Source organism: Macrotis lagotis, chromosome 3 (genome assembly GCF_037893015.1).
Source record: "Macrotis lagotis isolate mMagLag1 chromosome 3, bilby.v1.9.chrom.fasta, whole genome shotgun sequence".
Classification (NCBI taxonomy): domain Eukaryota; kingdom Metazoa; phylum Chordata; class Mammalia; order Peramelemorphia; family Peramelidae; genus Macrotis; species Macrotis lagotis.
The window spans coordinates 194969946-194982128 of NC_133660.1; the positions used below are offsets into that span (position 1 = coordinate 194969946).

Here is a 12183-nt window from a genome sequence, read left to right on the forward strand (position 1 = left end):
CCTGGGTAGTTAAAAAGAATTGGGATCATTGGAGAGGGAAGATTTTAAAAAAGCAGCTTTTTCCCCAGCCCCACCTTCAGGGCAAGGGCAATCAAGATTTGGGGGTCCCACAAATTCAAATGGACCTTCCTCAGTTTCCCCATGCTTTGTCCTATATTAACCTTGTAAGATTTCATGCTGCCCATTACTCTCCCACTGTTTTTCTGCACTGCAATGCCTCCTACAGTTTATCTCTGCCCTTTCATTGAGAGATAGGTTAACTTCCTTCAGTGGCTCTACAAGAGATGGGACCAGAATCTCTGGGAGAGAAGCTATGCTATCTTCTGACACAGTTATTTTCATCTAGGGCAGACTGTGTCACTTTAAGAAGGAGCTAGGAAGTACAGTGGATGAAGACGCTTGGCCTGGGACAGGAAGACCCAAGTTCAAATCCAACCTCAGAAGTTTACTAGTTGTGTGACCCTGGGCAAGTTCCTTCAGTATCATCAACTGCAAAAAACTGGCAGGATTGTTTTATGAGGATTGAATGAGATAATATTTATAAAATCACTTAGCTTTTATCCCTTCTCGTTCCCCACTTCTTCTGCACAACCACTTTCAAGTTGCCCTAGAAATCAGGCTTAATAGATCAGACTATGTGTTGCTTGGGATGGAGCACTGGATCTTGGGGCAGGAAGACCCAAGTTTAAATACAGCCTTGGATGGCTAGCTATATGACCCCAGGTGGGTCACAACTCCTCTTGGAGGCCTCATCTGTAAAACAGATAAAACAATAGCACTAATTTCCCAGGGTGATGTCAGGATAAAATGAGATAATATTTTATAAACCTCAAAGCGTTTTATGAATGCTTGCCAACATCTTTGTTATCATCATCGTCATTGTCATCATCTTCATTATCACCTCTGGGACTAAAAATCTTATTGAAGTAATAAAGTTGATTTCTTGTCAGGAAAAGGGAAGGAATGACCAGCTAAGTCTGGCATTTTATTGCTCTATTTTCTATTACTGTTGTGAGGGTGAGAACCAGTCAAACCAGCATTGACATCACCAGAATGAAATGCCTCCAGTTTTTCTCTGAGTGCTAACTTGGTTCATAGCATGGGTCCAGTTCCAGTTCAAGCCAGTGGGAGCTGTCTGATGGAAGGAAATTAATTTCATGGCAAAGATCCTTCCTCTTCCACTGTCGTTTGGGTTCAATGAACCATTTTTAAATAACAAGTTAAGTTAAAGTCAGAGGTAAAAATAACCACTGAGGACTGGGTGCTGGCAGGAATTCAGTTTGACTCACAGTTCCCAAGTCTGTAAGAACTAGAGCACCATGAAACCAAGCAGTGAGGGACAGCCTAAGAAACTGTCCTTGCATGAGGTAAATAGCCATTATCGGTATTTCTGTTTATTAAAGTCAAAGGATACTGACTAGATGACATCGTCTCCATAAGTAATCTATCTTGCAATAGGGAAGCAACCCAGCAAAGAATCTGAGTCCAAATCAGAGCCATTCAAGTCTCAGTTTCTTATATTTGTACTTATTTCAGCATCACTTTGAAAGGCAACACTGAATAGTAACTTACTTCATGTCTTCTCTTTGATTCTCCTTTATTTCTTGGCATTGCATAGAGCCTTTTGTCTCACCTAGCTGGTAACTTCCCCTCTGACCCTGAACTAATACAGCTAGTTCAGCTCATTGTGCCTCCCTTTACCCATCTCTGGGGTAAGCCTGAAAACACAATTCTGCTGTTCAGAAACCAAAAGAGACAACGGATCAACTTGGGGAGTCTCTGAGGCTCATGAAATAAGATTTATCTGTTTATTTTTGAGGCAATCAGAATTAAATGACCTGTCCAGGGTCACATAGCTAGTATGTGTCTAAGGTCAGATTTGAATTTATGAAGATGAGACTCCCTGAATCAAAGGGCTGATGCTGTGTCCTGTACCACCTCGAGGCACCAGGAAATAGAATTTGGAAATGGAAGAAACCTATGAGATCATCTTATCCAACGTGTCCTTTTACAAATGAGAAGAAATGGGTCTGGAGAGGTAAAAATCTTGCCCAAAGTAAAACTGACATAACTGGGATTTGAGTCCAAATCCAGTATTTTTCTAAAGCAACCTATTCTCTCACTCCCACATTAGAGCCTGAGTATTTTGTCCAAGTTTATGTGTGACTGTCAGAATTTGACCCCAAGTCTTCTGCCTCAGGGCAACTAGGTGACATAATGGATAAGATCAGAAAGACTCATCTTTCTAAGTTCAAATATGGCCTCAGACACTAGCTATGTGACCCTGAACAAGTCACACTGTTTGCCTCCGTTCCCTCGTCTATAAAATGAGCTAGAGAAGAATATGGCAAACAACTTCAGTATCTTTGCCAAGAAAACCTCAAATGGGGTCATAAAGAATTGGGCACCATTGAAGAAAAGCAACTACCCTTTGCTTCCAAATCCCATGCCCATTCTCCATGATGACTTCTTCCCTCTCCTACTCTCATTCCAATTTTGAGGGGATGGGGGAGGGGAGGTTCTTCACTGAGCCATGACAAGCAATGGTCAATCCACTCAAGTTGATGAAAATTAGAGTGGACTGCTTGTTTTGAGGATTTGATAAGGATCTTCACTGTCTCCCAATGAAAGTGGTGGTGATGGAGGCCTTTTATTAAAATAAACCAAAAATCTCAAACTATATTGTATTGAAGCGCCTTTATTGCATGACATATAGAATGTGAAATTCCCCCCAAAGCCAAGCAGATCCGTGGGGACACCTCTTATAAGTGTGGCTAAAGACAGAGCCTCATGCCAGCATTCTAAGCAACTGGTGATGTTTGCCAGACATGATTAACTTAACCAGGATGTGGAGGAAGGGCCTGCAGAAATCCTTGCTTCAGGCAGTTTTATGTTCACTTTCTCGCCTCCTCTTTTTCCGAGCAGCATTGTCCAAAGCCTTCTTGTTCCAGAGCTCTGGTCCACAGATGCCAATGACACAACAGGCCAGACGCTTCCCAGCATTGCCATGCTCCAGGCTGCCCTTGTTGCCACCTTTGCCAAGGTCATCCTCTTGCTCATGAACTACAATGGCCCTGCCCAGGACAGAGTAGGGCCCAAAGAGAGAAGCTGAAACATTGACTCGAAACTTTCTGATCTTGCCATCTTTCACAATGAAGTTCCCAAAGTCCCCTGGGTGGAGAGGGTGTGCTTCCTCATGGGGGTTATAGTGACTGGAGGTTCCATCACAGCCATTACTGAGGTCCCCAAACTTGTGGATATGAATAGCCCTGCCAGAGGCATTCCTGGTATCTACTGGAAACCCATTCAGATCAAAGAAGACCTCCATCTTTCCATCTGGGTAGAGTTGTTTAAATAGGACTTGCCCTGTCACTTGGGATTTATTGCCCTCCAAAGTAGAAGAAGGTTTTACCTGGCAGGTGGCATAGACAGTGTGGTTGTCACTGCCTGAGGTGACTGGTTTTAGATAGATGAACCTCTGCCAAAGGTCGCTGACTTTTTTCTGGATATCATTGATCTGTTCTTCCCTCTTCAAGTTGAACTCTTCCTCATCTAGCTCCATTGTGGCACAGGTCACACAAGTGGCCAGGATAATGGTGGCACTCAGGGTTGAAAGCATCATGAGGATGACTGGAGATCTGCAAGACAAACCACCAATAGAGAATGGTAAGGGAGAGATCTAGCCATGTGGAGTGGGAGAAAGATGACAAAATGGAACCATGAAATATCAGACTTAGAAGGCGCTTTAGAGGTTATCTAGTCTAATCTATACAACTCCTATGTTTGGCACTAATATAGAACTCTTTTACTCTATCTGACCCATTGTTTCAGCCAAACTGATCTTCTTGTTCATATATGACATGCCATCTCTCATGTCTTGGGATTTTTGCTCAGGCTGTTCCTCATAATTAAGAAGCTCTCCCTCCTCAACTCTATCTTTGCCCAGCCCTCCCTCACTTAAATTCAACTCACTTGCAAATCATGGCACCACCTTCTTGATGTCATGGTTCTCTTCTAGAATGAAGGGCAAGCAACAATATCCTACAAAAGACCTCTGTTGATTCTCTATTTGTGTTTATTTCTGATATATTTTGTGCTTATCTTTATTATTGTTGTCTGTCCCCTCTCCATTTTGCCTCCATTTACCCCTTGATAAAACATAAGTTCCTTGACTGCAGGAATTGCTTTGGCTTTCTTTTGTAACCTCAGCACCCAGTGCAGCACCTGGCTCAGAGGAAATCTTTAATAAGTTATCTGTGCATTGGCTCTGAATAAATCAGATCAAGGATTAGTTGTCCAGGAGCCTACTGAGTTAAGGACCACAAGCCACCTTGTCCTGTGATTTTCCTCTTTTTTGTATAAGTCAGGAGAAATACTCACCCCTTTATTAGACTTTGTGTCTCAATGGATGGAGCAAAAATTTAGACAGTGAATTTCACAGAACTTGCATGATGCCTTACCCATAGCATGGGTTCAACAAATGTTTATTGTTGACAAGGCAGAGAAAAACAAAAACAATCCAACTCCTCCTCTTTGTCAGTCCTTCCACATTCTCAAAGTGTAAAAGCACAATTTCTAACAGTTCCTTTATAACCCATGCTATGAACTCTCAAGTAGGACATTATTAAAAGTCCCAAATTTTTCTTTTAAAGAGAAATTAAATATTCTTTGAACATTGTGATTCAAAATCAAAAATCACTTCTCTTTCATGCCTTTACTTCTCCCTTCCTACCAACCTTTTCATAGGCTCAGTAAATTGAGAGCTATAAGACAACTTCATAGTCTTGTTGTTCAATCCTCTCATTTTACAAATAGAAAAGCTAAGTCCCAGAAAAGGTTAAGTGGTCATATGGCTAGAAGTGAAAGAGTTGGAATCTTAACTCTATTTCTGCTGTCTCCAGAACCATTGAACCATGCTGCCTTCCCCTCTCCCTTTACCAATTTCTTCAAAAATTAGACTGCATTTATCTTAAGTTAACTTTGTTTCTCAGAGTATCAAAAAGATGCCTCCTTCCCACATTTCTCCCCATTAAAAACATGCACTCACACAGATTACTTTTATAAAGTCCTGTCCAAGGAAACAAAAATTACCCTTGACTTACTATCTTCCAACTTTTTGGGGGTTCCTTCTTTCCTCTTATGTACCAGTGCTCCAAAAAAATGAAGGGTGAGTCACAGCTCTGTGCCTGGGATCCAGGCTGAGTCTTATAGGGGACAGACAAGCTGTTTATAAAAGTTCAGGAATGACCAGCCCAGGGGAGTGGTCAGGAGGCAAAGAAGGGAAAAGTATGTTTGGGTCAGTTTAAGGGAGGACAAGCAATTCAGATCTGTCCTTGGCTGGTTTCCATTTATTGGTCCCTTCACTCCTTCCCGAACTGCAACCCCACCTCCTACCCTTGGTCTCTGCTAAGTGCCTGTTTACCAAAATTCTTCCTTCTCATGCCACAGGTTGGAATATCCTGAGCGTCAGAGGTTTAACTTCAGAGCAAAGGGGGGAAAAATACAGAAGTAAAGAATCCTGCTCAGAGAAGTAGACAATGGTCTCTTTATTGAAAAGTCCTTCCCTTTTCACTAGATTTTTTTAGTAGATGAGTTATTTATGTTGGATTTTTTCCTATTGGAAATAGGGATCTCAGGGTCTGCAGGTGACATTTTCTCAGATATAGTGGCCATATCATCTTAAGGAGATAATAAAAGCTTTGGCGGTGTTTTAAAAGATAGAATACTGGGCAGGGTTACAATGGGCCTTATTTTCCCATTGAGGAGGCACCATCACTCTCTCTCTTCTAACCTGCTCCAACCTTTTTTCCATCATATGATTTTGGAATTTTGAGCTGAAAATTACCTGTAGTAACAAAACTTACATTTTATAGATGAGAAAACAAACATAGAGAGCTTATATGAGTTACACAAGGTCACAGAGAAAATAGGTAGCAATGCTGGGATTTGAACTCAGATTTGCTGACTCCTAAACTTATGTTCTTTCTACTGCACAGCTCCCCACATAAGTGATATTTTCAGTTTGGGGGTATTTTATTTGAGGATCAACTCTGTCTGGGTAATCACTCATGTTATTTTGACCATTGGTATTTTTTCTGATGCTTGTGATATGTATTTGCTGATTTCAAGGATACCCCAGCTGATTTTATAGGAACTGTAGCATCTCACCATTTCTGCTGTTTGTTCCCAAGGAAATGTGAAAATGAGTAAGAAGGGTGGGTACGGGAAGGTTTGATAAGACTTCCTGGTTACCAACATTTTGATGTAGATGTAATATTATTCCTCAATTTTAAAGAGAAGAAAAACTAAGAGCATTTAGGACAAAAACATGATGCCTAATATTATAGTCTTCTTACAGCTCAGAAATCCAGTCATTTTAGACCCAGAAGATCATTAGGGAAATGACTTAGTCCAACTCTTTCATTCCACAGAATATTTTGATCTCCTGTTAACTATGTAGCTTTATTGCATTGTTTAGGCCTGGGATAACATTTATGACTGTGGTCGAATCACTTAAATTCTCTAGACTTCTGTTTCTCACCTATAAAAAGTGAGAAGGCTGGACCAAACTATCCTTGAGGTCTCAGGCTATGTTTCTGTTCTCTTATGACTTTACCACCACCTCCTGCTGCTGGGAGTTTATGGAATCTTAGTCCTTCAAGATATTAATTCTCAACCCAGGAGATGGGTTTCCTATTAGTGTCACTGATGGAACAATTGTCCTTTATAAGACTGAAATGTCATCTTTACAGCATCAGGATAGGTTCTGCCAATAAGTTGATGAAATGACTCTTAAGGGATTTTCTTGCTCTCTGATTCAGAGAATCCTTTGACCATCTGGTAATTGCATAAAAAACAATTTACTGGCCAACCAAAGTCTGACAGCAATAAGATATATGAGGGTGGAAATGAGAGGAGGAAGAAATTGCGTACTTTCCTGGTAAATACTGGGTTTTTTCCCAAGCAAACCAATGAAAACACCTATAACCTTAGGGAAATCAGATCTAGAAACACTTGTACAAAAGTTTTAGTGTGGTTTTAATAGATTTTAAATTGCTCTAAAACTTTGGGACACCCTGTTTAGCTTCAGTTCTCATTCTAACTTCTTTCTCTTCTATATATGTTATGAAGACTGAGGATAAATTTGGGCAGAACCTACCACATACATGATAGTTTCCATGATAAAAATAAAGTGGCTATAGAAAATAATTCAATAACAGATGACGTCTGAGTCTCACAGGTCAGCTGCATTAGTTCGATTATGGGAGGATAAGGGATGAAAGCAGGTTGCAAAAGCAGTTGCTCTGTGCTGAGCTGTAGGAAGACAGCCACATTCCAGGTATACCCAAAATATATTTCAGAAACACATTCAAGTTGAGTTCCTCCCTGACTCCTGTTTTTCACACTGATTTTTTCTATCCCAGGCCAAAATGATAAAAATCCTTCTTGTTCCCAGCAGAACATAACTGTAACAAGGGAGTTACATTGAATTGGAGATTTGATCTAGTTCTTTTTTTTCTAGGTATATTCCCCCAAAATCATACTGGTAAGTCTCTAGCATGGTCTGGGACAAAGAACAATGTCATATGTACATTCTAATTCTGGTCTTGAAATCCACTAGCTATATCTGTTCACTTTGTTATTGTAGATGAACTTCAAACATCTAGTATTATAGAAATAAATACCAATGATTATAGTCATAGCTTCTGTTTGAAAACTCCTTATCTATCAGAGATTTCATGAAATAGAGAAAATAAGTCCAAAGCTATTCCTCTACCTACCTAAAATAACCAGAAAATTTAGCCCCAGAAATATCTCTGTATGTGTGCCAGAGGAAGGAGAGTAGAATATGGAAAACAGACTCTGGGATGAAGGGGAATACTTACTTGCATGTCTTGCTCTTGGCTTTTGATTCAGATGAAGTTTAAATGGAAAGAACATCAAAGGGGTATCATCAGCACAGCTACTTAGCAAAATGGAAGTGGACCAAAGAGGAAAATTGAATGAATCCAACAACCACTTGACTACTTCCATGGCTCAAACCCCTCTCTTCTTTGCCAAGGTTCATGTGGATGGCCCCAGATAGATTCTATTTGACTGGAGACAATCCTGGAAAACTGCATGTACTAACTAACCCTGGAAAAGTTAACTGATTTATTTTTGTTTATCTAAGCCCTTGTCTGTAAATAAGGAAAATGTGATATGATATGAAATGATATAAGTACAATAAAATGACAATATTGGAATAATAAAAGTTTAACTGACTATATTACTTTGAAATTTACAAAATACTTCCTATATGTTGTCATATTTATTCTTCATCTCAACCCTTTGGATTGACAAGAATAAATATTTCTTAAACCCATCTTAGAGGTGAAAAGCTAGGGAAAATTTTCACACACCAAGTAAGTGACTGAAACAGAACTAGAACTAGAATCCAGGTCTACTTTCTCAAAATCAGTATTCTTTTCTAAAGTGGGATCATTAAAAGCTCCTACTTTTCATAATTGTGAGGAAAAAATGAGATTATCTTTGTGAAATATTTCATAAACATTAAAGCCCTTTATAAATGCTAGCTGCTATCATCATCATTATTATTATTATTATAAATATTGTGCCATATATGTAGATATTCTACTATTTTAACTAGTTCTGATATGTTAACACTTAAAGGAAGATGCTCTTTGATTGGTGTTAAAATAAGCCTGTAAGTATCTGCCAGTTTTCTTTTATCCCATTTTCTCTTGAGAGAACTTGGTCACTCTTGTTCACAAGATTTAGGAGATATGGGAAAGGCCTTGGGGGCTTCTTCCCTACTGAGTTCATAGGGTCATTTTAATGGGCCTTGGGCCTTGGCTTCTGCACTTGTTATTTTCTATCCAGGTGAAGAGGCTAAGTTTCCAAATTTGTGAATTTTTAAAGCACTAAAATGTGTTATAGCATCCCTACATTCCAAAGACTAGGTTTGTAAAATTAGTGCTGGGGTCCTGAAGTTTATTCCTATAGGTCATTCCTTGTTCTTTGAGGTATCAATGGGAATAGCCTTCAGGACCCCAACTCAGCAGAAGAAGATTCAAGGACTCATCTAACAATACCAAATTATGGGCATGAATTTGAAAGAACCAGCACTCTATAGGAAATGAATTATGTTCTGAGTCTATATGTCCTACTCTGAGCCTCAGATGGTAGAAAGAAAAGCAGGACTTAAGGTATAAATGGAACATATTTGTATGTTTGTTCTTGCTATATCTTTGAAGTAATTATCTTTTGGTAAAAATAATTAGAAATTTTGAAGTTAAATGGAACTAGAGTGCTAATTGCAGGTTCTTCAACACAACCGCTGGAGGTTCAAGCTGACTGCAGTAGAGAAGGGATATCCCAATCTCTGGTACCCTAAAATATTGATGGGCTGGCAATATATATATATATATATATATATATATATATATATATATATATATATATAGTGTATATATGTATAAATACAAAATGCACTTCCATCTATTTATCTATCATATAAGTCATGACTATAGACTACAATAATGTAAACCAAAACAATTCTAATGGCAACTGAACTCAGTTTAATTACCATAAACATTTTTGGATCCAATTTGGAATTCTTATAGATAGGAAGGTGGAAGTCTCTGGATGTGAAATGCTGTGCATATTGATTGATGCATTATCAGGCTTGGTTGTTTTTCAGCTGATTATACATAACTTTTTCTTTGTTACAAAGGGGGAGGGTCCTTAGCAGAAGGAAAAGAATATATTGAAAAATTACATTTTTAAAGAACCATTACTATTTTATATCAAGAAAGAAAGAAAGAAAAAAAGAGAGAGAGACATAGAGAAAGCAAGAAAAACTTCAATTGTAAAACTCAAAATCTTTCTTTAAAAAAAATAAAAATAAATTTAAAAAAAGAGAGAAAAACTTCCATCCCTGAGCTAGGCTAGAAAACAGATAATACATAGAAGATGTAAATAAAGCTCTGGAGACAGTAGGGCAAACTTTCTGGAACCTATACATTATACTTCTTTAAAGAAAATAGGTTCTGCTCTTTGGAATGGAGCTTCGATGTAAAACTAAAAGAAAATTAACAGAGGGGGCAGAGCCAAGATGGTGGTGTGAAGGCAGGATTTCTCAGAACCTCACTTCCAAAACTTCCAAAAAACTCCAAAAACTTTAAAAATTATGATTTTAAATTTTAAAGAGGCAGAATCCATAGAAAGACTCAGTGAAACAATCTTCCAGCCCAAGATAACTTGGAAGATCTGTGAGAAGGCTCTGGCCCACCAAAGTCAGGAGCAGTGGCAGCACAGCTAGGACCATTTCTTGCTGGAGCACATGAACTCTAGCCTTCCAGGAACAGCCCATAGGGTCCCTGGGTTCCTGGGGGGCATGGGGGCTCAGGGCAGCAGAAGTGGTATCCAAACCTCCCAACTCAGGGATCACTAAGCACAACTTGGAAGATCAGTGGGTAAGCTCTGCCAGAGTGAGTGCAGGAGCCCAGGCCAGTGTCCGCCTGTTCTGGGAAAGGAAAGCAGGCTCCCTGATGGGTGACTCCCTGATGGGTGGTTCCACAGGACTGCTTCCCTTTCCCAGGGTAGGGCTTCTTAGAGAGGAAACAACATACACTCTTAATAGGATATAGAACTCTATCTTACCCTAGAGAAAAAAGGAGAGGAAGGGGATGGGAAAGGGGACAGGGGGATGGGAGAGGGGTGTAGGTGATAGAGGGGAGGTAAGATTATGGAAGTGGGTAGTCAGATACAACACACTTATTTTGTTTTTTATAAAGTGGTGGGGTTGCGTGGCCTGCCCAGGACTACATGGCTGGGTGGTTGTTGAGTGTCTGGGGCAGGATTTGGGCTTGGGTCCTCCTGGTCCCAGGGTTGGTGCTGTCCTCTGTACCCCTTGGCTGCCCCATAATATACTTTTGAGGAAGAACGAAGTGAAAAGAGAAAGAGAATAGAATAAATGGGATTGGGGAAGAAAAGATGGAGGGAAATACAATTAGTAATAGCAACTGTGGGAAAAAAATATGTAAGCAACTTCTCTGATGGATTTATGATAAAGAATGCAATCCATCCCAGACATAGAGGTGATGGAATCCAAACACAGACTGAAGTACATTTCTTCTTTTTTTCTCTCATTTTATTTTTTGTGAAGTTTTTCAATGTTTGTATAGGGAGGGGGTATCATGTTTACCCTTACAACAAGACTATTTTAGTAATGCATAGATAAATAAATAAGAAAAAAAGAAAATTAACAGCTACAGTTCTGGCCTGGCATCTCAGTAGAGATCCAACATTCGGCTCCATTCCCTACAGGATAATCTGAGTGGAATGTTCTATCATTTGATGCTGTTCCATGGAGTTCTAACTCTGCAGAGTTTGAGATAAAATTCCTAAGAGAATAATTGTTCCAGGAATCCATAGGAAAGGACTTTTCCTTAGTGGTTCCTGGAAAAGCTGGTCCCTTAGATGCTTTAGCTATTGAATTGTTAGTTGGCTGTCCTATGGCTTCTTGACTCACTGGCTTATCAACTATTTCCAAATGCTTCAAGGTTAGCTTTAGTAATTGAACTGAGGCAACAGCTCTGTCCTTTCAGAACTTGGTATTTTTCTTTTAGTACTGTATCTCTAGAAAGTCTTCCCCCCCCCACCTTGGTAATCCAAAAGTATTTCAAAAGTATTTTTACCCTGCATTCTCTCAATAAACATCTACTAATCACTCCTTATATGCAAGGAGTGATATTAGCCCCTGGAGGGCACACAGTCCAGACTCTTGACAAGCTGTTTTGTGCATTATTCAAGGAGATATGCCTCTAGACAAGATTGGGGTTAGATCTATGCCTTCAGACCCAAGATCAGAGAAAGAACATTAGTCTTGAATCTGTCTGTTACATCCTAACTAGGTGACATTGGGAGGTCATTTTAACCCCCTCATTTGTAAAAATTAGAGCATACAGTCTTTCTAAAAGGTTCTTTTCAGACCTGTTATTTCTGAGTCTAAAGTTTTTTTTTTTCCATCTATAAATCCTTTTGATTCCCTTTTGGTGCATCCAAATTCAGATTCAAAATAGAGCTAGAAAATCTGGATCCTTCATGGTTGGAAAGTCAGAATCCTGAGCTTGGGGGGAGGGAAAAATCAATTGGGTTGATCAGAAGGATCATAGACCT

The 12183-nt window shown here is 39.4% G+C and overlaps 1 protein-coding gene across 2 annotated transcripts in view; it reads right to left on the reverse strand.

The window, feature by feature from the left end:
• Window positions 1-2680: 2680 nt before the first annotated feature.
• Window positions 2681-12183, reverse strand: part of SOD3 (superoxide dismutase 3) — a 69062-nt gene continuing 59559 nt past the window's right edge. Inside the window, exons 1-2 of one of the 2 annotated variants that reach the window (XM_074229695.1) lie at window positions 5103-5228; window positions 2681-3638 (exon numbers count right to left, since the gene is read on the reverse strand). In XM_074229695.1, the coding sequence (XP_074085796.1) occupies window positions 2879-3622 (744 nt within the window). In that variant the 5' untranslated portion in view covers window positions 3623-3638; window positions 5103-5228 and the 3' untranslated portion in view covers window positions 2681-2878. Of the gene's footprint in view, window positions 3639-5102; window positions 5229-12183 lie in introns of those variants that run through there. The other variant, XM_074229694.1, reaches the window with a different exon arrangement.